The sequence below is a fragment of the Zalophus californianus genome, chromosome 12, assembly GCF_009762305.2.
Source record: "Zalophus californianus isolate mZalCal1 chromosome 12, mZalCal1.pri.v2, whole genome shotgun sequence".
NCBI classification, from domain to species: Eukaryota; Metazoa; Chordata; class Mammalia; order Carnivora; family Otariidae; genus Zalophus; species Zalophus californianus.
Window position 1 is genome coordinate 105,105,214 of NC_045606.1, and position 27,818 is coordinate 105,133,031.

Genomic DNA, 27,818 nt, shown 5'->3' on the forward strand with positions numbered 1-27,818 from the left:
AATCCCAAGCAAATGTTTATCAAGTTAACCCAGCAATATTAAAAAAAAAAAAAAAAAAAAAAGGATACTATGTCATGACCGAGTGGGGGATATCCCAGGAATGCAAGATTGGTTTAACAATCAAGAATCACTTGGTGTAATTCAGCACATTAACAGTCTAAAACAGAAAGCCACATGATTATATCAGTAGACGCAGAAAAAGCATTTAACAAAATCCAACATCCGTTCCCGATAAAAATTCAGCAAAGGAGAAAAGAAGGAAACCTTCTCAACCTGGTGAAAGGCATCTACCAAAATAAACAAGCAAAAAAACACTACAGCTATTACCAGTTAACAGTAAAGGACAGAATGCTTTCTTGCTATGGTGAGAAACAAGTCCAAGAATGTCTGCTCTCACTACTTCTATTCAATATTGTACTCCAAGCTCCAGATAGTGCAAGAGACAAGAAAAATAAATTAAAGCATCCATACTGGAAAGGAAAAAGTAAAACTATCTTTAGTCACAGACAACATCATCAACAAAAATTCAGCAAAATCTACAAAACAGATATTATTAATAAGCGAGTTTAGCAAGGTTGCAGAATAAAAGACCAATATACACAAATCAACTGTATCTCTGTGTACCAGCCATTAACTAATATAAGAAATTAAAATTTTAAAGAAATACCATTACAATAGCATCAAATGTGCAAGACCTAAACAAAAAATGCAAACTTTGCAGAGACAAATTAAAGAACTAAATAAGTATACAGTGTTCAGGGACTGAAAGACTCAATATTGTAAAGATCTTAATCCTCTCCAATTCGTTCTACAGATTCAACACAATCCAAAACCCTCGCAGACATTTGTGTAGAAAATGACAAGCTAATTTAAAAAGCCACAGGGAATGCAAAGGACTTAGAATAACTAAAACCACTCTCAAAAAGAACAGACTTCACTGCCTGATCTCAAGTCTTACGATCAATCTACAGCAACCCAGACAGTGCAGTATTGATGTAAAGACAAACAGAGACATCAATGGAACAAAATAGAGTCCAGAAATAAACCCACACCCACACATACATGGACAACTGATTTTCCATGAAGTTTTCAAGGCCATTCAGTGGGAAAATGAATAGACTTTTCAAGCAGTGGTGCTAGAATAATTGGCTAGCTATATGCAAAAAAATGTATCTCAATTCATACCTCATACTATATGCAGAAATTATCACAAAACAGAGTTAATTTCTGGATCTAAGTACAAAAGCTAAAACCTAAAAGTATAAAACTTCTAGAAGAAAACACAGATAATCTAAGTGATTTGGGGCTAGAGAAAGATTCAGTATACTGATATAACACCAAAAGTACAATCCAAAAAGAAAACGTGGTAAATCTGACTTCATCAAAATTAAGGATGTCTATCCTTTGAAAGATATTTTTAAGAGAATAAAAAAAAAGCCACCAAATGGGAAAAATATTTGCAAATCACATATCTTGATAAGGAACTTCTATCTAGAAAATGTAAACAGCACCCAAAACTCAGGAACAAGAAAATAACCCCAATTTTTAAGATGAGCCAAAGATGTGAACAGATACTTCAGAGATATACAGACAGCAGATGAGCACTTGAGTCATCTGGGAAATGCAAGTAAGTCCACAAAGACATACCACTACACACCTACTGGAATGCCAGACAGTAACTGATGGTCTATACCAGTGCTGGTGAAGATGGAGAGGAACCAGGAGTCCCATACTGGTGCTGAGAATGCAAAATGGAGAAGCACTTTGGAACAGTTTGGCAGTTTCTTAAAAAATGAAGCATACACAAGGCTCTCCATTTTCTAGTTATTACCCAAGAGAAATGAAAGCACATGCCCATACAGACACTTGGATATGAATGTTCACAACAACTTTACTTATAATAGCTAAAAGTTATCACCTCAAACGTCCTTCAGTGTGTGACAGGATAAACAAATTGTGGTCCACACATAAAATGAAACACTACTCAACAATAAAAAATGAACTACTGATACATGCAACAACCTGGGTGAATCTTAAAGTAAATATGCGGAGTGAAAAAAGCCAGACAAAAAACAGTACATATTATATGATTTCATTTATATAAAACTCCAGGAAACATGAACGAATCTATAGTTATAAAAAGCAGGTCAGTGGTTGCCTGGGGACACAGGGTCGGGGTGTGATACAGTGGGAGAGGTGTGAGGGAGGAACCACGTAGGGCCAAAAGGAACCATTTTGAGGTGACAGGTATGTTCACTATCTTGACAGGGTGATGGTTTCACAGGTGTACAAATAAGTCAAAACTTGTAAAAAAAAAAAACTTGCCAACTGTACACTTTAAATATGTACAGATTATGGTTTGTCAATTATACCTCAGTAAAGCTGTTAAAATACATAAGGCTTCAGACTATATACACCCCATAGCATGCATGCCTTTATTAGCTTATGGCTGTGGCAATTAGATTTCATTAGAAATTCTATATTTCTATATTTGCTCTTGTGTTACAAGTTAAATTTTTATAGTATTTTTCAGTCCCTATCATATTCCTAACACTATACAATAGGTACTATAGGAGTTACAAAGTATGTAAGATATTCATTCCCTTCATGGAACTGTCTTCACATCCTAAGAAGTGAGGACTTTCAGTAACATAGTTCATATTTTCATATGTATTTCCAGCACAACTAAGTGTCTGTGCAGTTAAGTAAAAGGCCAAATTAAGAAGCATGAATTCCCACAGATGTACCAAAATCTGTGTGCAGACTGACCAGCCCTTTCCTCAAGGAACTCACAGTGTTATGGAGGGAAGAGAAAAGTGAACCTTTATAACACAACATGCTCAATGAGAAGGCAGATGTGTGGAGAATGAGGAAGGGTGATGGGGGAGCACTCAGGAGGGACGCCTGAAGGGCGGAGACTCAGCGAAAACCTCTGTGGAGCTAAGGGCTAAGCCCAGGCTTGAACGACATGGTAGGGGTGCCGGGGACTGGGTGGTGAACAAAATCACTCGCGTCAGGCGAAGTCACATGTTCAGAGGCATGCGAAGTAGAGCAGTTCCTTATTCCCACCCAGTACATCCGAAGAACACCGCTAGTATCAATCACGGTTCAAAGCAGGTGAGGCCCGGAGTGGCAAGAAATGAAGTTGGACATACACGCAGGGGTCAGGTTTAAAGGCCTCCTGTGCCACCTTAACAAGAAAGAACCTTGTTCTAATGGCAAAAGTCTTTTGAAGCACCGAAAGCAGGGGAGTGACAGGATCACATTTCCCTTGTGGAGTGCTAAACTAGCCATTAAATCCTGAGCAGACTGCATGGAGAGCAGGGAGGACGGAAGGTGCTCCCGGTTAGGAGTCTATCTGTACCATAAAGGCCCCTGCTGTCTGCTCCCCCTTCCTCTATCAAGTGCCTACACAGGGGAACAAACAGAGAACACTCAAAGGCTGACTCACGATCATTAAAAATAGGTAGACCTCAGGATTAATTAGATTACCACATCAAGGAAACAGAGGACAGAGCAAATATTTACTGTCTACTATTCTACTGTGTAAGGGTCTTTAAAAAAATAATAGTTTATTAAGATGAAATTCACATATCATAAAATTAACGATTTTAAAGTAAACAATCCAGTGCACTGAGTACATTCACAATGTTGTGTAAATCTATCCAGTTCCAAAACACTTTCATCACCCCAAAGTGAAACCCCAGACCCATTAAGCAGTTTCTCCCCATCACCCCTCCCCCCAATCCCTGGCAACCACTAACCTACTTTCTCTCCCTGTCAAGTTCCCTACTCAGGACATTTCATACAAATGGAATATTACAACATGTGGCTTTTTGTGCCTGCCTCATTTCACTTAGGATCATGTTTTCAAGGTTCATCCATGTTGTATCAGTACACCACTCTTTTCCTTTTTTTATTTAATTGTAGTAAAACACACACAACACAGAATTTACCATCTGAACCATTTTTAAGTGTAAAGTACATTCACGCTATTGTACAACTAACCTCCAGAACTTTCATCTTGCAAAACTGAAACTGTACCCATTAAAGAACAACTCCCCATTTTCCTCTCCCCCCCAGACCCTGGCAACCATCATTCCCCCTTCTGTCTCTATGATTTAGATGACCGTAGGGACCTCATGTAAGGAGAAATCACACAGCATTCGTTTTTTTGTGACTGGCTTATTTCACTTAGACTTCATTCCTTTTTATGGCTGAATAATATTCCCCTGTATGTATTGGACCACAATTTGTTTATGCATTTATCTGTCAGTGAACTCTTGAGTTCTTTCTACCTTTTGGTTATTATTATAAGGGTCTTTTAAAATAATAAAACGAAGTCGGTCACACAAGCTTGAAACATGGAAATACAGACAATCAGGAAGGAAGCAAGACACCTGATTTCTTAGTTCACCTATTCCAAGACCACAGCCCACACTCAAGACGGGGCACCCACTGACACCACAAATATTTATTAACTAGATGCTGGAAGGGATAAAAAGATGCATAAAATATGGTCTTGTCCTTTAAAGGGTGTAAAGTTTCTTGAGAAAGCTAATAGATGCAGGTAAGTACAACACAAAGCTGAATAAGGAAGAAACTGAGAGCTTTGTGTATGACCAGCCTGTGACCTGGCCTTAGAGGATGGGGAGGAACTGGACAAAAGCAGACAGGTGAGAGAGAGGTGGGAGCAATGTGAACCAAAGCTCAGGGCAGGCAAGTGTGTCTGCAAATAGCAAACCAATTGTAGTCACAACTGTTTACATGCTACAAACTCATTTTGTCCTAATACGAAGGCAACCTAATTAGTAGGCCAGACGAACGAGACTATGTGAATTTTAATAAACTAAAAGCCAGTGAATGGGAATGAAAATCACTGTCCAAGAAGCGCCTACGTGCTGATTTTCAAACAGGTAAACGTTTAAGCCCCCCCAAAATTGGACAGGAACTGTCTCCTCTCTTCCTGAAGAGAACATCCAGAGATGGAGCCTCCAGTGTCCCTCAATAATACTTCCTGACTTGGAAAAGTAAATACTTCTTCAGTTCATTTGCTTTGGTTTCACTTCTTACTCTATTCTCCTCAAAGAAAAGAACACCTGTTTAGAATCTACTTCATGAACATTCCCTAACGATAAAGTATTGAAAATAAAATCATATACTCAGCTCTCCACTTGGGTGTTTACAGGAGTCTGATTCTTTTCACTTTTTTGCAAGGGAAATGGGAAGGAAGAAGCAAATGTGAGAAATGTTAACAAGATGAAACTGCCCATCACCATTAGGTGTCAGCATGAAGAAGGAGAGGCATCTACGTGACTGTCAGGTTTCCGCTTTGGCCTGTCAGACAGGAAGTGGTGAAGGACTGAGGGGGCACAGCGGAGGAAGAGGGGGGAAAGGGAAGGGCAGTGAGAGGGAGGGGGGGACAGGCACACGCCAGTGTGGGTCCTGCTGCAGAAACGGCCGGTGTGGGACGGCAGCCACAGCGGGGCCCAGAGTCGGGGTTACCTGGTCCTCGCTCGGGGTGCGTGCTGGGTTGGCGGTCTGGGTCTGGGGACAAGCACAGATACAGCGGAGGAGCGGCCAGACAGACAGTTAGGGAACGGCTGAAGGAGAAGAAAGAAACGGGAATGGGGACCAGATATAAAGGAAGAGGAGATCTGGGAAGTGGGATTACAAGCCGCAAGTGCCACGGAGCAATGAGGACAAAAACAGAATCCACAAGATGGGACAATTAAGAGGTCACTGGTGACCTGAACAGAAAGAGATAGTTTTGGGGTTTGAAATTCATTTTCCGATGACTGAGTTCCAGCAGAGGAAATGATTTCAGCTCCTCCTAGACAGCACACCGAGGTCAGGAGTCAACAGAAGGAACAAGAACGACGACCAGAGTCAGCATCCCGGTAACCCCAGGTGAGGATTTCACATTTCCTGCGGAGGCACCAGGTAGGTCTGTTGATGCACAGAAGAGGATCTGAAGCCCTGGATACTCTGAAGGGGGAACTGGGAGTAAAACTGGCGGTCACAAGGAACTGTAGCCTGACCTCTAATTTTAGTATTCTTTATAAGGAGAATTTATTCATGTCTATACCTATATAATTAATTAAAATTAATTTTAAAATAAAATCTACAAATAAGGAGACAATATATTCACTGGTCTCAGAACTGACTGTGTGCAGGTGCACTATGAAGTATCCTCAGCCAGGCTAGGGGCCTTTTGTCTTAGTACAAAGTAGACCCTTATTATAGCTTACTGTCTGGTTTTTAATTATAACATTTTAAGGATTACATCTTAAGCCTCCTTCTAGCCAAATTATCCTAACTAGAATTATTTTCACATAAAAATATTTTATTAACAAACTAAAATTTAAAATATTTGAATGTATGTCAGCAGATGGCTATATTATTTAGGTAAGGTAATGTGTGGCCAACATGACATTTTCTCAGACAGGACTATGTTCCCTGAAATAAGAGTGGCACCAGAAGAATATAACAAGTAGATACTGGGAATAAAGAGCATTTAAGGATTAAGCATTTGTTAGTCTCTTAACTTTTAGACATCTGACACACAATAACTTTCTCTTTATTATTAAAAATCATAACTAGATATACAAATTTATTGTTCAGATATAAGAACAATACTAATCAACAAAAAATCAATTAGCGCCACTCTCTCTCTGCAATATAACTGAACATATAAGTCATAGAGAATTTGTCAAGAAGGTGTTCAAAATTATTTTTAATCAAAGTCATAGTTAGGAATACATATTATGATTTATACTTCCTATTTTGCATTTGTCATTTCTAAGCATCATTCACTTTTGTTTACACTGAGAATTGAAGAGAATTGGCCCAGGGTAAAGATTAATAGTACATTTATGAAACCCGAAATCAAGACCTCTCCAAGATGGACCAGTTTTTAAACAGGCTCCCTTCATCAAGGAATAAAAGAGCAATCCACTTTATCTCCTGCAAGATGAGGGACTAGATGGGACCCAGAGAAATACACGGAAATACTAAAATATAAATTCAAGGTGATTCAAAGGGGTAAATGTTCTTGTTTTAGTATCGTAAGTACATTTCCTTTTAAAACTCTGCATCTGGGGGCGTCTGGGTGGCTCAGTTGGTTGAGCGACTGCCTTCGGCTCAGGTCATGATCCTGGAGTCCCGGGATCGAGTCCCACATCGGGCTTCCTGCTCAGCAGGGAGTCTGCTTCTCCCTCTGACCCTCTTCCCTCTCGTGCTCTCTCTCATTCTCTCTCTCTCAAATGAATAAATAAAATCTTTAAAAAAATAAAAATAAAAAAAATAAAACTCTGCATCTGGGCCTGTAATAATTTACAAGTTACAGAAAGAGCTTCAGGATAGCCGAATAACTATAAAGACAATTTTAAAAAAGAAATTAGTAACAGTATTGCAAAGTCTGTTGGTTACGTTTGAGAAAAATTTTCCCTGTTAAAGGAGATTGCAAGTAACAATGTGAAAAAAGGTCCATCTCTCAGTAGTTTCTTGATTAAGCATAATAAAGAGCATGTCAGCAATATTACAAAATCTGTTCTTACAGAATTCATTGCTGCTTTTAAAATATTTTATTGCAGAAAAGTTTGGGCATCTACAGAGAGTTCCTTAGGCTTGGTCCTGTTCTATTTTCACCTTGTTTGCCAGCCACCTCCTCTAGTCAGGGTCAAAGCAAACAGTAAACTGTTTGTTTACTGCACATAACAGACATCAAGTCCCCCAAAATGCTGGATTCTTCAAAACTAACGTCTAAATAGGCAGCAAAGCAATGTTTTGGAAATCATGTGCACTGACATGGCATTACTTTTTTAAAGGGCTTTAAAGAGTGTGAATAAGAAATGTTAAGCTCAGATTCTTTGTGTTTCCTATAGACAACAAAACCATCATTTATATTAATTATATTTAGCCAAAAATACATGGCCAAAATCATCCTCACAACTTAATTCTTAGTTGTCAAGTGATATGCTTATAAAATCTACTCTGTGGCAATTTTTCAATTAGAACAAATTTTTCCATATTCAAATATAAGAAGCTGATCAAAGGAATTCTTTAATGAATGTGTCCTATCACACCAGGCACTGAAGTCTAAAGCTAGAGTTTAATGATGCCTCCATTGAACCAATAACATCAGCTAGCAAATTAAAAAGCCAAAAACCATAAAATTCATATAACACTTTCATTTTTGAAGCAAAAATATCACCAAATTAATTATTTTATGGAGGACTCAATGTATTTTCAATTTTACAATTAAAGTAAAAACTATCACTGATAAATTGCTGAAATAAGAGAAAAGCTGCTCATATACAGGTAATGTTGGATTTTTCCTTGCTATTTCATTTCTTATTTCACTGTAAGTGATGGGGTGCTGCTCATGGGATTCCCAGGGGCAGATGAGAGCATCCTAAGGGTCAGGCTTTCCTTGGGAGAGGCAAAGAGAAAGAGTGAAAACTTTCACAGCTTGGAATGTGGTTGTGAAACACATCCTCTATTCTAGGCTTATGAGCTTTTCAGCTGGTAAATCAAAACCCTGTTATACACCAGGATAACATTCATGACAATTCTCCACATTTTATCTTCTTAAAAATCAAAGGCTCAGTCCTAAAGGGTTAATAGAGGAATTACAAAGTAACTCTCTAGTTTGCATTTCCCATAATACTAAAATAAAGCTGCTTCTTTTAGTCCAGAAATTTGCTTTTTTAATACTGTGAAAAGCCTCCATGAATCTGTTTAACGTATTTACTTCTTTTCATCTATTCAGTGCCACTGGGCATAACCTGTAATGCAGTGCGTGTTGATATTTTGCAAAGCACCACATGACTCACTGTACCCTAATGCGCTCCATTAATCCTGTTTGGACAGCTGGGTCCAGGCGTTTGTTAGCTGCATTCTAATTGTCCCATCTTTCTTTTTCTTCTTTTTAGTTATCTCTATGGCAAACTACTCAGGAATTTAATTTGTTGATCTTCAAAAAGCAAATTTTGTCATTAATTTGTTTTCTTTGTATTAAAAGTATACCTACCATGCAATTTTCTTCCATAAAATCAGTATATATCACTATTAACAATAAATCTTAAATAACAGATCACAGTAAGTTTTATAAATGACTAAATGGTAGGGTGGCTATAATATCACAGAAATTATTGTTGGACTGTCATAAAACAAATGATATCACTTAGTTACAAATGAAGTTACTGAGGTGCATACTTTTGGCATTTTCAAGATTAGCGCACCATAAGCAGATGTCAAAACAATAACAAGTCCTATAAAGCAAACACAAAAGAGGTAAGACCACTAAGTAAATAAGCTTTGTATTAGTCTGTGGAACAGTGGTCTCTTTACATTTATACTTAGATTTCACTTCTTACTAAAACATGAAATTCTCGGTAAGCATTGCGCAGATAACTATAAAGCCTCTATTTCCCTCTTGCAGCCTGCCTCCCTGCTGGCCAGGAGTCTTGAATCAACAACGGAGCAAAAGAAGAGGTAAACAAAAGCAACTCAAAGCGACTAGTAATTTTTGTTATGAGCAAGTTGCGAAGGTTGAATGATGGGATTCTTCTAATCATTTGTGAACACTCTTAAGTGGAAACCTAGGTCCAGAAAACCAAACAGAACTGCCAAACGGAAACTTTTGTCTGAAATAATATTTAGCCAAGAAGTGAGATCACAGCCTGCAACATGCTTTATAAAAGATAAGAAGGCCAAGTGAAGATTTGTTCAACTATTTCAATGACAACGTAGAAATGTACTAGTTTTAAAAGATGATCAACGTTCCTGTAAATTGAAAAATTAAGAAAACTATATAAATGACAGGCAAGAAAAAAATTCAACAACCAAAGGACGCCCTTGAAATCTGCACATGCTCGCATGTTTTCAAGTCTATTTCATGGACATGAAGCAGTTTAAAAAAGTTTTATACATTTTCAATTTTTTACACCACATGCTAAATTATAAGCTTTAAAACACATTTCATATAAGAAAAATTAGTTTAATACTTTCTAGACATTAAACATTTTTTTTAATATCACAGTTTTCTCACCAGAGAACTCAAAAGCTTAACTAGTCAGTGGAAAAAACTGTCCACACTGTTTGGAGGGACATTTTTAAGTATTTAAAAAAATAAATGGTCTTTATTTGATACAAGTACTTGTTTTGGTATGGTTCTCTACATAAACGAAGTATAGAAGTTATAAAATAATGTGAAAGGAAATACTGTATTTCAAAGGATGATCTCTTTGAAAAAGTGCAAAAACTAAAAGTTAAGGCAGAAGTTTAAGAAAGATACGTTAACAAGGTATGGACTTTAAATGGACATTTCTCCTGTAAACTTACCCAGTGTTCTTGACATCACAGGGAGTGCAGAGCTCAAGACCAAGATGGACACACAATTCCCAATGATCTGTGTGGGGATCACAAAGAATATTGGGCAGTCAGACATTAGAATGACAAATGCAATCAATCTACTCACATTCTGGGAACTTACTGCACATTTTACTTACCTTGTACTATTGTGCTGTACTTTGCTAACTTCTTAATGATATTACTCAGTACAGAATTTAAAGAGACTAAGAAACGTTTTCTACAAATATTTAAAGTTACATCTGTAAAGATCTAGAAGGTATTTACAGTAGCTGGCACAAATATAAAGTTATAGAACATTTAAATTACACCTCAGACAATGCACTTTACATTATTGATTTAGGTTGCCAATTTTAAAAAGGTTTGCCTGTCAAGTAAAATAGAATGAATACATTTAATACTTCTGACTATATTTAAAGCCAGACTACTGCTCAAGATATATAATATCTACTTCTAATACGTTCAACTATTATAAGATTTAATTCCAAAAAGCTAGAAATCTAAAACCCCTAAATTCTAATAATTCATTTCCAATGTGTCCTATGCTTATTCTTTCATATTAAATAAAAGGAGCTGAAAATACTGATTAATGCTGATGATCACTTAAACCAGATGCTAAGTATCTCAACAAGTCATAGCATTCTGTAGATAGGTAAATAAAGTACATAAAATAACTTTTCCTTTTTAAGATAGGTTGAAAATATATGATATGTAATACAAAGAAAAGAAATCAGCAGCTCTTATTACTTATTCTTCATGGTCAGCCTGTGGGAATATTTTAACACTATATAAGGTAACAGTCTTTGTTATTCCAAAGCCAATGACACATTGTAGGAAGTCAAATTAGCCTCCGACTACAAAATGTTTCTGAATAGAACTCTTCCGTCTTGCTTTAATTATTCAAATTTGAAATACTCTGTCTCTACTACTTGTAGCAACTAAGTTCTTCCAGATTTCAAACAAGCCCCCTGAAGTGCGGTGTGCACAATCAGAGTCACTCATTAGCAGTACGCTTCTTTAGAGGAGAGAGCCCTTTCACTAGCCTTCTGTAGCTGGTAACAAGCCCTGCAGTCGTACGCATTTACAAGTGAATGGACGCCGTCCAAATTAAACAGAGCAGCACATCCTTTTCCCACTCGTTCAGCATTTTGAAAATCTTTCAGTTTGTGTTTATGCAATTTACAAACAAATACCTATCACCGCAAATGAACCATTCAGGGCGATTACAAAATAAAACAGCTCCTTTGCCTTGGAACGCAAAAGGGAAGCACAGCCACTAAGACTTCACCTTACCTTTGTCATAGTTGTGTCATCCTTCTTGGGAATAAAATTTCCAAAAAATCGGAGGCTATAGAAACCGACAACAGAGGACACCATAAGATAGCTGTGAGAATCAAGGAAAAAACTCTCCCAAGAATGCAAGTTTCCTTAAGTTCTCAGTAGTCTCCAGAAACTCTTAAGGTCCAAAAGGAAAAACAAAAAGCCACTTGGTGTGCTTGAGGAAGACTGATTTGTTTTCCCTTCTAGGAAAGTGTCTTAGTAAATTACCACTGTTCCAGAAAACTAAACAGAAAATTTGTTAAACAATGTTTAAAGAAAGGATACAAAATCAAAATGATTTCAAGTGCAGCTCCCACAAAACCAAAAGCAGAAAGAGAAGCATTTCCTATTCCAGGACCCTGGGGGGGGGGGGAAAAATCGCTTTTCAGAATTCAAGGACACTATATATTTGCTTTCCCTAAAACTGTTTCATAAATACAGGAATTAGGAATGTTTAATACCCTAGAATAACATCTAGATTTTCTAAGGACAATAAAACATGACATTAGATTGCATTCATCAACTAATGCAAGCACATGTTAATAATTTTAACAAGCTCAAAACATCTCCGATTTATCTCAAATGTAATTTACTTATCAAAATGATATTATACTTATTGTTCAAAGTCCTGAATATTATTGGAAGAAAAAATTTTTAAAACAGTACCACAGGAATAGAATATATAATTATTTAAATAAACCCTACAACAACATATAAAAATTATACAATTAAAATATATCAAAGTAGGCTAAGCATAGTAAGAAAGTGAATGTGCATATCCTATTTCTACAGTTGAAAGTTGTTTCCCCAAATCTTCCTTGGGAATTCAGACGTTTTTAGAAGATATAACTTAATTAACACAGATTTTTTTTTTAAGGTAACACTACACATTTTTCCAAAACATTATACCTATTGTCAAAACCTATCTTTATCTAGAATTTAAGAAAACAAGCAGAAAAACCAGTATTTATTAATGAGACCGAACAGGCAAAAAAATAATTTCTTACTAAAGTAGGAAGAATATTTTCAAAGTTTACTAGTTAAAGGAAGTATTCAAATATGAACTACTGTTCTACTATCAGCTTTAATTGTATCAAACAAAAATACCAGGAAAATTAAGAATGTATAGTCAGGTTAGTAAAAAATAAACCAATAATATCATACACATCATATATACATTCTAATTTTGGCATAAAGAAGTAAGAATACTCATGGAAATTTCATATATATAAACAAGTCAAAGAACTATCAACTTTTTGTCAGTCTTTTGACAAAGAAATGAATAATGCTAATAGACAGCTTATTGGCTGGGTGAAAAACATTTTGGAAATATTCCCTATCTCAAGAGAAGTCCTCCAGGCAGAATTAAGATGATCTGATTTATTTACACAATCATGCATAGGCCCTACCAGGTATAAGTTCCTCTCTATGATACACTAAGGGGATGGTATAAAAATGTACTATGGGGGCTTGGGACTTACATAGTGTGCCAACGTAGAAAAGAGGGTTACAAAGCGAATAGAAGCCAACACAGTAGATAACTTCCTGCTCTATCAATGAATTTGGGTCTAAACAAAAGATTAAGACCAGGCTGCAGATGAAGTACTGTTTAGTGTTATTGTTTGCTTGTGGAGTGAAGCACCTGGAAAGCATGTTGGCAGGCTAGACAATGGGCAGTAACAGAAGGCAGAATGTCCAGCAAAAATTAGAGGAGGGCAGAATCTAACTGGAGAATATGGCTGAAAAAAAATTAGCTTTGAAAGAACAGGGTATCTCTGTCTTGGACTGAAGGGAAGAAATTTAGGTTGATGTTGGCTTATTTCTATGAGAGGAAAGGTATACATCCTCTGGTTCACAGAGACAAGCGGCACTAAAAGTCTGGAAGAGTTTTGAAGTCCTTTCCTATGGGGAATGAGAATGCTACTGACTTAGAAAAATATAAGAAAATGTTAGGATGTAAATGCTACTTTAAGCAATCAAAAGTTTACAGAGACTCCTAGAAGTATGCCAAAAATGAATCTTTAGTGATAACTACCTTCTATATGGAGAATATATTTAAATAGGCTAAAAGATAGAACTTAATAGAATCATCAACTTTTAAACGAGAGAGAAAACAAATTCATGAAAAGATGTACATCTGACAGTCCTCCAGTAACTAAACATTTGACTCAGATTCATAAAATGTGTGACTCTTCTGAAACGTAAGTCCCTACCAACCACAGATCAGCATCTTTTGCAAACACTATGAATCCATCTAATAAACTCCTTCCACATCACTATTTCACAGAGTATACATTTTCTTAAAGAATTACAAATATGAACTTTAGTAAAACTAAAATAAACTGTGATACAAAATCTAAAAGGAAACTCTGATATTTGGTAAAAGGGCTAGCCAACCAAAAGTAAGAAATTAGAAACAAAAGTCATAGTTCACAAACACTGTTTACAAAGGCTCTTTACATAAAGAAATTCATACAACCTGAAACATAGGTGCAGAAAGGTGATGTTTTAAATTACTTATTTGAAACACTCTGGGTATATACACAGAACACTTTTGCAAAAGAAAGACATTTAAAGCACTTTACCCTTGTTCCCTTTGGCATGGCTGTTTCATCAACCAACAGGCAAAGAATATTACAAGCCACCAAGAGGACCGAGATGGACTACAACACAAAAAATGATTATCAGTTCTGAATTTCACAGATATTTTGTGAGTACACATGTATTAAAATCTAAGTTATCAATCAAATATACACTTCAGAACAGAGGAGAAGACCAAAATTCTACACACAAACAAACCGAAAGTAATTAAACTATCTGCAAAAACTTCAGAATAAACTCTAAAAGCTCTGCAAATTATTACAATTTCAAAGCTTGTGACTAAAGCTAATAATATAGATCCAGTTACTGACTGATTCCCAATTGGAAACCCACAACTCCACAGATTTAAAAAATGGTTAAAATGTTATTAGAACTAATTTAATAATATAATTTTCACATCTCATCATAGTCTGAAGCAAGATATCTGCAATACCTTGTCTCTTAATTCTAAATGGCACAAAAGAGTAAATGTCCTGCTTTCATGAGGAAATAGTTAATCTTAAGAACTTTTTAAAAATTGCCATTAATTTCTATTTTTGCTCTATTGAGTTTTTCCAAATAAAAGTATAGATGGATTTTAATCCTGTTGATAGAAAACCAGTTTACTTGAAACCATTTAGCTGAGGGAGTTGCCATACTCAAATATCAAAAGTAAATAAAAAATAATTTGCTTTATTTAACTAGGCAAATAAATTCTTACTGTCTCAATAAGAAGGAGAACCATAACAGCAGGATACACCAAATTTCTTTCCCATGCTGAAGCTTTTTTTCGCCTCTCTATTAGGAAAAAAAACAAAATACAACAAAAGATTTCCAAAAATTCTCTCCAGACCCATATTTTCATTCCTTACTGCTATAACCAGTATGTATTATTTTTATAAAATTTTTTCACAAACATAAATTATTTTTAATTTTCCTCCAAAAACTATAAAAATCAGAGTTTTAAAATCACTTTGCTACATTAAATAGCTCAATCCTATGATGCTTACATTTTAGCTCTGTAAAGACATCTCAGTTGCTAACAAAATGTACTGTTAATACACGGTTTACTATGAAAATATAGAAATATTTGTATTTGATGTAGATTTACATATTGATACAGATTTGAGTGAATAAAGTTAACATGAGCAAAAAATCCCCTTTAATCCAAAGATAAATACCTCCAGTTTTCTAAAAGTGGAAGCAAACTTCTGGCTACAGTGATCTACCTGATTCACACACCAATCCTCATGCTATGAACAACTGGTAAAAACAAATCAAACTTAACTAAGAAAAAAAGATACATGAAGGAATCACAGAGCTACCACAACAAAACTGTGAGGTCAATACTCTGTGAAATGGATTGATGTGAGCCCTCACATTTGCACTATCTTTCCCTCAGAGTTTTCCAACAAAAAAATGACATGGCCCCACGAAGCTGAGAAATCAAGCAAATATCAGTGGGTGAAAGAAAATGATGCTAAAGCAATGCTTTCAGCAAACTCAACAGCATCAGGAAAACAAAAACTGGAGTGTGGGGCTACCAAGGCAGCCAAAATTTGAGAGGCTACAATCACAGAGAAAAGGAAAGAAAAAAGAAGGGAGCCTAACATTCAGCCTTTTGCCCTGCAAGGCACCAATGGCCAGCAGGCTGAGAAAGTGACGAGAAGGTGCAGCAAAAGAGAAGGGGCAAAGCTTCTGTCAGGCTCACACTTCCTGAGATAAAAACTAAAGTTCAGGGTACATAAGGAAGATGGTATCATAGTCAACAACAAAACACCCAGACTTTCACTTAGGAAAGCTATACACTAGGAGCAAGGCCAAACTGCAAATCAACCGGCTCTCATGAAGACCAAAACCCACTCTGGAACTATCACCAGCCCAGACAGATGAGAGGATTTGCCCCTACTCTAAATGCCTACCAGAAGAAAAAGTAAATCCTCTCAAGAAGAAAACATTATCCAGAGTTTTTATTTTGTATAAGAAATGCCTGACACTCAATCAAATGTTCCCTGGAGATAGGACAAAGAAAAAAGATAACAGAAACAGACTCAGTTTATCCAGATATTGAACTTATCAGAAAGAGGTCTTAAAATAACTGATTAATATGTTCAATAAGGTAAGTGACAAGATGGCAAATGTCATAATTTGAATCTGAATGAAAATTCTAGAACTAAAAAATACTGTAACTAAAATTAAGACTTCAAGAGATAATTTAGCAATAGTTATGACACAGCTGAAAAGACACTGAAATGGAAGACACATCAATAGAAAATATCACAGATCAAAGAATGTGATAAAGGAGGGGAAACTCAGAAAACAATACAGGAGTGAAAAGTCTAGCACATGTGCAGCTAAGGTCCAAGGAACTAAAAGAAAAGGAGCAGAAGCAGCATTTGATGAGACGATGGCGAGCAAGTCCCCAAATGGGTAAAAGACATTAGGCCACACACTGACGAAGCGCCACAGATCTCAGAAGAATAAACACAAAGAAAACCAAACCTGAGCACATCAGGGTAGAACTACTAAACAAAGACAAAAAGAAAATCTTAAAAGCTTTCAAAAGGGCAACAATACAACTTTTAATGAGAAACCAGAAGACACTAGAAAGACATTTTTTTCAATGTTGAAAACTACCAAATAATAATTCTAAATTCTGTAAAACTGCACTACCAATGAGAAGGCAAGTAAAAATGTTTTCAGGTAACAAAAACTAGAGAATCCGTTGCCAACAAACCATCACTAATGAAACGCTAGCAGATGTTTTTCAAGCAGAAGCTAAATGAACACTGGAAACACAAATCAGGGACGTATAAATTAAAACACCCGTGAAAACCACTTCACAACCACTAAACTGGTAAAAATGTAGAGTCCAACAATGTCAATTGTTGACAAAGATGCTGAGCAACAGGAAGTCCTTACTCATGCCTAAAACAAATGCAAAACAATACAACTACCTGGGAAAACAATTTGGCATTATTTTAGAAAGCTATATATTCACATACTCAATGATCCTATAATTCCACTCCCAGGTATGTACCATGAAAAAACATGTGTACCAAGAGGTATGAAGAACAATGTTTATACCAATATTATTCATAATAACAAAAGAGAAACACATCAAATATCCACCAACAGCAGAATGAATAAAGTAACTTCAGACAATATGATGTTGTTTACAAAAACGAAAATGAGAGGAACCTACAGAATGGGAGAAGGCATTTGCAAATGATATATCCACTAAAGGGTTAATATCCAAAATATATGAAGAACTTACACAACCCAGCACCAAATTAAAAAATGAAAAGAAGACTTGACTTCTTTTCCAAAGAAGACATCCAGATGTCCAACAAACACATGAAAAAATGCTCAACATCACTATTCATCAGGGAAATGCAAATAAAAACCACAATAACACAAGAAAAAACAAGTGTTGGCAAAGATGTAGAGAAAAAGGACCCCTCGTACACTGTTGGTGGGAATACAAACTGGTGCAGCCACCATGGAAAACACCATGGAGGTTCCTCAAAAAATTAAAAATAGAATTACCAAACAATCCAGTAATTCCAATACTGGGCACCCAAAGAAAACAAAAACACTAATTCAAAAAGACATATGCACCCCAATGTTTATTGCAGCACTAATTTACAATAGCCAAAACATGGAAATAACCCAAGTGTTCATCCACAGATGAATGGATAAAGATGTGATATGTATACACTAACACACACACACACACACACACACACACACACACGCACACACACACAGGAATATTACTCAGCCACGAAAAAGAATGGAATCTTGCCATTTGCAACAACATGGATAGAGCTAGAGTGTACTATTCTACGTGAAGTAAGTTAGTCAGAGAAAGACAAATACCTTATGATTTCACTCACATGTGGGATTTAAGAAACAAAACAAAACAAAGTAAAAAAAGACAAACAAAAAAAACCACTCTTAAATACAGAGAACAAACTGGTGATTGGCAGAGGAAGTGGGTGGAGGATGGGTAAAATACCATGATGAGCCCGGAATAATATATGGAATTGCTAAATCACTATATAACTATCACTAAATAACACTGCATGGTAATTACACTTCAATAAAAAAAGAAAAATGAAAATGAATAAATTTTCAACAATAAAACAATGAACTTCATTTCTGAAAACAGAGTAATAATAGGGACCAATTTTCCATCCAGGCTGAAACAATTAGGAAACAAAAAATACATGCATATGAAACAGTTTCAAGACTCTGGATGTGTGGTCACAAAAAGCCAAAGATCTCTGAGAGATGGGAAGCAAACAAGGAAAACCCTGGGTTCGCTCCTGCTTACTGTCTTGTGACAGTTTGCTGGCCACAGTAGAGGGCACAGGAACCCAAACAAAGCCCAACTCATTCCTTGAGTTGAGGACATATAATGGGAGTGTGGAGAGACCAAGTTAGCTGGACTATACAGAGCAAAGTACCACAGACAAAAGTCCTCAGAGAAAGAACTCCACGGATCTTCAAAGGGTCATCCTTGAGTTTTCAGTAGGGTAAAGATCAGCTCAGGTACATGAACAAACAACCCACTCCTGAAGAAAGAACCACCCATGGGGCAGGAGTATCCAACCATTATAAGGGGCCAAGAATAGGGCCTGCTCCCACAAGATAAGAATGAGACCTCGTAAATCACAAGCATTGTTGCCTTAGTGTGGGAAAAACTGGCCCTAGAGACATGCTGCTCTAGCCCTGCCTGACAAGCCTTCAGAGCAAAACCCAAGAATATCAAACTGCTTCCAAGTAACTTAACTGCATCCCACAGCAAAGTTCCACACTTACAGCAATACAAAAATATCAGCACCCAGCAGTAAGATTCTCAGTGTCCACTATCCAATCAAAAATTGCTAGGCATGCATAAAAGCACAAAAATATACCCAATGATGAGGAGGAAAGTCAATCAATCAAAATCTATCAAGAACACAGAAGTTATAAAAACATTATAAGTGTTCTTATAATGTATTCCATATTCTTTTTAAAAGTGGAGGACACAGACTAAACAGGTCTAAACAGAACTTTTAAACATAAAAACTGCAATGTCTGAGGATGCCTGGGTTACGTCAGTTGAGCATCAGACTCAATCCCAGCTCAGGTCTTGATCTCAAGGTCGTGGGTTCCAGGCCCTACACTGGGCTCCACACTGGGCATGGAGCCTATTTAAAAACAATAATAAAAAAAAACTGCAGTGTTTGAGAAGAATACAATAGATGGGATTAAACACAGATTAGATACTCAAAAGAAAAGAGTAGTGAACATGAAGATACAGTAAGAGGAACTATCCAAAATGAAACACACAGAGAAAAACATCTGAAAAATAAAGGAATATCCGTGAGTTTTGGGGGCAACTTCCAGTGGGCCAGTGTACATGTAACTGGAGTCCCTGAAAGGGGGACACAGAGAGGAAAAGAAAAAAAATTTGGAAAAACAATGGCCAAAAATGTTCCAAATTAGATGAAAACTATAAATTCCCAGATCGAAGAGACCCAATGAACCCAGTGAATAAGAAACATAAAGAAAACTACTCTAAAGCACATCTGAATCAAACTGTTCAAAGTCAGTGACAAAGAGGACATCTTAAAAGCAGAGAGAGAAAAAAGACAATTCAAAGGATGAGGAGGACAGATTACTCGTCAGAAATCATGCAAGTGAAGAGACAATAGAGTGACATCTCTGAACGTCAGCATCTGAAAAGTCATTTTATGCACGTACAAAACAAAACAAAACAAAAAAAAATGGGAGTACATACATGTTTATCTTCTCCCCAAACTAAAAAACAGTCTGTATCGACACCTTTGGACAGACTGGAAGCTTGTAACATACCCTAAAGATTTCATAACTTTTTTTAATATTTCAGACTACCAGCAAGTCTCTGGAAAGAATCCAAGACCAGTACATGAGTCAAGAACAAAAATGTACAGTACCTAATTTTGTCTTTAGAGTCTTCACGTTTTCAAGTTCTTGTTCCAACTCCATTATATTGTATTCCACTGATGAAGACAGTCCTGTCAAAAGCAAAAATAGTTTAGAAGTATCACAACAGAACCTTATTAACAGCACAGAATGGATAGCCCTCACCTTAATTAAAATATAAGATAACACACTACAAATCCTGATCACAGAGAATAAAAACAAATGCTGCTGTGATTCACAGGAAAACATACCTATCCATTTCTTCACCACTTAAGACTTCCAGGTTGTTGCTGATTAAATACTACATGTTTCCTAGAAAATGCCTTACTCTGATAAAATTTTTACTTGATCTGTTGTTTTCATTAATGACAAAAGTATCTTATGATTATAGAAAGTGAAAGAAATTAACAATCTCCTTCTCCATCCCACCCCCGAAAGTGACAATTGGTAACAGCCTGATTGATGCTTGCACACCTTTCTTCATGATCATGTGAATATTCATATATACATATATACCACACACATGGTTTCTATTATATATTTTATAGAAATGGGTTAAATCGGACATGTTATTTTACCACTTGCTTTCCTAGTCAATGATACATCCATGTTTATAGACAGTGCCAACTCCCTTAACAAATGAATAACATTCCATAGTACGGATGCATTTCAATTTTATTCAGAATTATTCCACTTATGACTAGCCAGGTTTTCCTGTTTTTGGCAACTACACACAATGTTGTAACAAAAATTTCTATATGCATATCCAGTACATTCTAATTCTATTGTTTCTATAGGACAGATTCCCAAAATTCCAATTGCTGAGTCAAAGGATATAAGCATTTACAATTAAGAGATATTTAAAGGTTACTTCCTTCTAAATATTGTAATTTATTGTAATGATTTAAATATTGTAATAATTTTAAAAAATAAGGGCACCTGGGTGGCTCAGTCAGTTAAGCATTGGACTCTTGATTTTGGCTCCAGTCATGATCTCAGGATCATGAGATTGAGCCCCATAACAAGCTTTGCATTGGGTGTGGAACCTGCTTAAGAGTCTCTCTCTCCCTCTCCCTTTGCCCTTATTTCCATGCTTGCATGCACACACGCACACACATACACACACACGCTTTCTCTCTCAAAAAAAGGAAAAAAGAAATTATTGTAATAATTTACATTTCCATATAGCTTTTGAAAGTACCTATTTTCTTCCTGTATTTTCCCTAGCACTGGATGTTGTAATTCTTGAATTTTGGCCAGTATGATGGATAAAAAATGTTTTCTTATTGTTACTTTAACATGCATTCCCCTAAATGTGGTTGAGCATCTTTTCAGACATTTATTTATCACATGGACTTTCCCTATTCACATTTTCTACTTATTTCTATAATGATGTGTATATCTCCATATTCTATTTTATCCATTAAGTTAAAATCCCCCACTACAAATGTACTTTTTTTATTGATTACATCTTCTCAGTTTTTAAGAGTTTTTTCATTATATATTTGTATTTGTCTGCTAAGTTTTTCAGGTTCGTATAAGACTGTTACACCCACCTTATGAATCACACCTTTTATCTTTAGATAATGACCCACTTTGTCTTTAATGTTTCTCCGCTTAAATCCTGTTTTGTGGACCTTAAGTTCTACTTTCTTTTTGTTTTTACCTGCCTTACTTACTTACTGATTTATTACAAACTTACATATAAGAGACAAAGAAAGAAAGACTAAAATTAAAGGAGTGTGTGTGTGTGTGTGTGTGTGTGTGTGTGTGTGTGTGTGTGTATCAGCTGAATCTTATTTGAGGTTTAATCTTATCAGATAGAGTTCGTTATAAGCAACTGAAATTGACTGACTGGTTAAAACAGAAAAGGAATTCATGAGACAGAGAGAACCAGCAGGAAAACTTCTAGTTTTCTTGGAAAGGAGAGGAACCAGGAAGCTGGGGGCTCCAGGTGGCAGGAACAGATGGACTGTCTCCTCATAGTATTATACCTGGGATGGATCAGTCCCAACTATTTTCAGTCTTTATGTTGCTATGATCAAGAATAAAATTTTTAGACTTTATGTTGCTAGGATCAAGAATAAATTTCCAGTGTCCTAATGGCCTAGCTCAGAGTCACATGTTAATTCCCTGAGTAGAGGAGGCAGAGAACTTTGACAAGCGGTTCCACAGATGTGATCAAATAGGAGAAACAACAAAGCCCAATCAGATGCTTTCCTAGAATAAAGAGCAATAGGTGCTTATAGCAAAATGGTTGAATAACCCAATCTGACAGGCTCTGTTCTTTAACAACGGAATTCAGCCCATTTACATTTAGTAAAATAAAGTATTTGCATTCAATATAATTTTTATAACAGCTGATAAACTTGATTTTATACCTTCCATACTATTTGTCTTAACTTTTGAAGTGGTTTTCTTTTAATTTTATCTTTCTCAAAATGAAACGTGCACACAATTCCGAGTCCCACATACTTGCACAAGGCACATACATACATGCTGCCTTCCTCCCAGTTCCACCTACCCAAAGACAGCCACTTCAGTTGTTTACCTGATTCGTTCAGTATTTGTCTTCCTAGCACTAAACAAACAGCTTCCCTTGCTGGGTCTGGATTTTCCAGCTCTATGGCCTTTTTCCGCTTACTTACTATGGCCTTCCTATTAAACCACACACCTTGTCATTCCCCTCTCTCCCAATGTGGATTATTGGATATTTTGGTTACATTAATATTCGATGTCTGCATCATTACAAAAGAAACGCCATCCATTACTTACCCACAAAATAAACTATGATTAGCCTTCCTTTCTTCCATACAGTATTCTTCCCACCCCTAGAAGTAATCATTTTCCCCATTTGCTCAGTCTTCTATGTACTTATCACTGTCTCAAAGCCACCCTCTCCTCCCAAATGTCTTTTTCTCTCGGTGTTTAAATTCCTGTTATCCCATATCATTGCATTATCTGGGAGAACTTCTCCTGGAGTCGTGAGACCCTGAGACCTGGACAGGCTGCTCTCTCAGCCTGCTGCACAACGGCATCCCGGGCCCTGTTCTCTCCTCTCCTATGGCACATCTCTTATTTCCAACTTAGCCTTTCTCACTGTTTCACTCCTTTATTTAGGTGGCACATGGCCTCTCCAGCAGCTTGCAAAGAAAAGGTGAATGGGAGGTAGTATTTTTGAGACTACGTAAGTCTGGATATTTTACCTTTGCTCTTATAGTTTGGTTAAATAAGGAAATCTAGGTTAAAACTATCCTTCAGAATTATTAAGTCATTGTTCCATTGTCTTCCAGCTTCTAATGCTGCTTCTGAGAAGTCTAAAGTTCTTCTTCTTGTCCCCTTGAGTGTGAACTGCTTTCCATCCTGTGAAATGTGTGGGATCTTTGTTCCCAATGTTCTTGCAGTGAGACGCTTTCCACGTACTATGTGGGGCACTAGTGAGCCCTTCCAATCTCCAAATTCACATCCTTCGGATCTAGGAATCTCTCCTCTCTCCATCTGGAATTCCTATTATTTGGATGTTAGATATCCTGAATTGGTTCTCTAATATTCTAAACTCTTCTCCTATTTTTGTCATTTTGACCTATCTTCTAAAAAAGTTCTCTATCTTCCAGTCTTTTAGATAAGTCATTATTTCTAATTATCAACAGTCACTTTCTGTTCACTAGATACTCCATTTTTATGAAATCCTGGCCTTTGTCATGACTGCACTCTTGGTCTCTCTCAGGATATTAACAACAGGTTTATTTTTAAATATTTTCTCTGTGTATATTGTCTCCCCCGGTGGTCTTACTTGTTTTGACCTCTCCTTTCATGTGGCTCAGAAGTCTGATGAACCGTAGCTGCCTGCTTATATTTAAGAATAAAGCACTGGGACATCAGTTGATTAGGGCTTCCAACTTTTGGTTTCAGCTCAGGTCATGATCTTAGGGTTGTGACATCAAGCCCCACATGGGGCTCCACACTCAGCGTGAAGTCTGTTTGTCCCTCTGCTCCTCCCCCCGCTCGCATAGGCTCTTCTGTCTCTCCCAAATAAATGAAATTCTTGGGGGGAAAAAAAGAACAAAGCATTAAACATGCTAATGTGAAACCCAAGAGTGTGTAGGTGGTGGCTGACAACTTCTTACTGGGTAACCCAGCCAGGCCTTTCATGGAGGACACCCTACTGCTGGCTTCTGTGGGGCTTTCCTCCTGGGTTAGACAGACTCCCCAGATAAGACTCTTCTGATCTCCTTGGGGTATTAAAGCTTGGCTGTCCAAGTGAAGGGAGATGGGAGCCTGTGAGCCCACACCCCATCCTCTACTTCACCAGGCCACAGACTCTGTTTCACTCTCTGGAGAACAACCCTCACTCTTCTCTTGGGGTAGGAAAGAGCCTGGTGCCTTGGATGGAGGGAAAAAATGTAGAGAACAAAATGCTTCACCAACAGGATCTTCAACGAGCCCTCCTTACCTTAAACTTACTCCACTTCATCTCCACCTCCTTATCTGGTGGTGCCACCTCTTGAGACTTTGGGAGATTCCAGGATATAAATCAAGCACAGATGGCTTAGGATTTAGCTTCCTTGGGTCTGCTAAACTGGTTACTTCTAAGGTTTTCTCAGGTCTACTAAATTCCAAAATTTTACTGGGGTTTTCTCAAGTTCTCATTCTCTGAACCTCATTGTTCTCATATGTGAATCAGCTGTATTTATTAGGATGTTTTCCACTCAATCAAAAACCTCAATTCAAAGTAGCTTTTAAAAAAAGAAAATAATTTCATGAAATTAGAAGTTTAGACACAGAGTGGGCTTCAAAGTGGGTTTTTTCCCACAGCACAACAGTGACATCCAGGGACTGAGTGCTGCCATCCACAAGTTGGCTTGATATGAAGACTGGTGGCTCTTTCTTCTTTAATGTAATTTCATAATTTGTTTATTTTGCTCTTTATTTCTTCTTTTCCCAGCTAGTAGAATTTCCGTTTATTCTTTTTCCCTATGTTAATTTGGCACTTCAGTGGTTACTTTCTCACTGTTAACAAAAGTAGACTTGTACTTTTTTTTAATATAACATAGTTATAACCCTAGTGATGCCTTACTGAATAACCTTCCTGCACCAAGGTGAAGCTTTCATGATACTTTTATCTATTCTTTCATTGCTTCCCACCCATTCCTCCTAAACCCTGGATTTTGCTGGGATTGCTTTAAAAATATTTAGTATAGGCGCACCTGGGTGGCTCAGTCATTAAAGTGTCTGCCTTCAGCTCAGGTCATGATCCCAGGGTCCTGGGATCGAGCCCCACATCAGGCTCCTTGCTCAGCAGGAAGTCTGCTTCTCCCTCTCCCACTCCCCCTGCTTGTGTTCCCTCTCTTGTTGTATCTCTGTCAAATAAATAAATAAAATCTTTAGAAAAAAAAAAATTTAGTATACCGGGGCACCTGAGTGACTCAGTTGGTTAAGTGTCCAACTCTTGATTTCGGCTCAGGTCATGATCTAGGATCATGAGACCAATCCCTGGGACAGGCTCCACACTGAGCATGGAGCCTGCTTAAGACTCTTCCTTCCCTCTGCCCCTCCCTTAACCCCCTCAAATTAATTAATTAATTAATTAAATATTTAGTATAAGATTATTAAATTTTTCTTTCAATATAAAAGTTGCCATATCCTTAATGCCTAGAATAGTATCTAGCACAAATTAGATACTCAATATACAGATAAGAAATGAAGGAATAAATGAATGTCTTTTTTGGTCCTAATATACATACAACATATTTATAAATATATGAGTTTTTCATTGCAATCTTTCCCCCCCACACCTTTAAAACTAATGATATTATTCAATAATCCTTAGCAGGTTACAAACGGGAAGTTTAATGTTGATTTCTCTCTCCTTTATAAGTGATTTTTCTATGTGAAAGCTTGTAAGGTGTTTTATTATCACTATTCTTGGAATTCAACAATGTTACACAATAAATCTAGATCTTTTAAATGTCCCGTTTAATAATCTTGTCTAGGACTCTGTGGTCTTTTAATCTGCACTAAAATATTTCTTCAGTTCATTGACATTTTCTTCTATTATCTATTTACTTATTTTTTTTCTACTTGTTCTTTTTCCTCCTTCTAGATGCTTACTATTTAGATTAAGCAGCTTAGCTCTAGTCTGTGTCTGCCATTTCATTGGTGTTTCCTTCTCTTTGTACTTTTGGCTTGTGACATGAAATAGTTCTCCCACTTGATTCTACCAGATAATTAGTTCAGTTTTCAGAAAGACTACACTCATTCCCTACTGCTGCTGTGACAAAGTACCATAAACTTAGTGGCTTAAACACTAATTTATTATCTTACAGTTCTAGAGGTCAGAAGTCTGAAATCTGGGTGTCAGCAGGACTGTGTTCCTTCTGGAGATTCTAGGAGAGAATCTGTTTCTTTGTCTTTTCCAACTTCTAGAGGCACCTGCACTCCTTGGCTCATGGTTCCCTCTTCAGGTCACTAGACACCTTTACTTCCACTGTCACATCTCCTTCTCTAACCCTCACTTATGACAATGCTGTAAGGGCACTGGGCCCAACAGATCATCTGGGATAATCTTGAGACCCTTCACCTAATTACCTTACAAAGTCCTTTTTGCCATGTAGGGGACATGTTTACGGGATCAGGGTGGTTAGGACTTGGATACTTTTGCAGGGTCACTATTCTGCCTACCATAAGGTCTATTTCATCTTTTGTCTACTGAATTTTTAATTTTTTTCACATTCCAGGTGGTCTTTTTTCTTCTCTAATTATAGCTCCTTAAAAGTCTGTATTACTGGGGCGCCTGGGTGGCTCAGGTATTAAGCGTCTGCCTTCAGCTCAGGTCACGGTCCCAGGGCCCTGGGATCGAGCCCCGCGTCGGGCTCCCTGCTCAGCGGGAAGCCTGCTTCTCCCTCTCCCACTCCCCCTGCTTGTGTTCCCTCTCTCGCTGTGTCTCTCTCTGTCAAATAAATAAATAAAATCTTTAAAAAAAAAAAAGCCCATATTACTTTTGGGGACTAAGTACAAATTCTTATTTGTCTCTCCATTAACTTTTAACTTCCGTGGGAATCATTGTTGTAGATACTCATCTTAACCTTCATCACTCAGCCTTAAGCAAGTGATCATTTTTCTTTATGCACTGCTACTGTTCCCTTCACACTTAATCAAGTCAGACAGTCATTCAAACAATGACAAACCACTTTGAGGGCCCAGCAATTTCTGTTTTGGGGGCCTGGGGATGAACTGGCCAGAAACAACGATGCAGGAAGAAGAAGCGTTGGTGCTCTGGGGTTTCTCTCTGCAGCTGTACTCCTTTCTCAGAGGGAGAAAGAAAACAGAGGATTCACACCCAAAGTGCAAGATGGCAAAGGTGCTAATGCACTAGGGGAATTCAGAGGCTCTTTTTCTAAGCCCTCCTGGAGAATCACTAAACTCTAGTCTTGCCCTGGGTTCCTAGGAAAGGTAAGTACTGTGCCCTCTGCATCGCCTTCCTCACTTGTGTCCATCAGTGAAGAGAGAGAAATTCAATACCTTCTCTTTTGGAGAGCCTGAGGTCTTGAATGCACTAAACTGTTCTACAGTATTTCCAGAGCTCCTGA

The 27,818-nt window shown here is 37.1% G+C and overlaps 1 protein-coding gene across 1 annotated transcript in view; it reads right to left on the reverse strand.

Moving 5' to 3' along the window:
* Positions 1–27,818, reverse strand: part of LMBR1 (limb development membrane protein 1) — a 54,715-nt gene that overhangs the window by 14,337 nt on the left and 12,560 nt on the right. Inside the window, exons 3-8 of the mRNA XM_035723223.1 lie at positions 20,241–20,321; positions 14,996–15,072; positions 14,280–14,357; positions 11,980–12,053; positions 11,668–11,758; positions 10,348–10,414 (exon numbers count right to left, since the gene is read on the reverse strand). Coding sequence (XP_035579116.1) covers positions 10,348–10,414; positions 11,668–11,758; positions 11,980–12,053; positions 14,280–14,357; positions 14,996–15,072; positions 20,241–20,321 — 468 coding nt within the window. The remainder of the gene's footprint in view (positions 1–10,347; positions 10,415–11,667; positions 11,759–11,979; positions 12,054–14,279; positions 14,358–14,995; positions 15,073–20,240; positions 20,322–27,818) is intronic.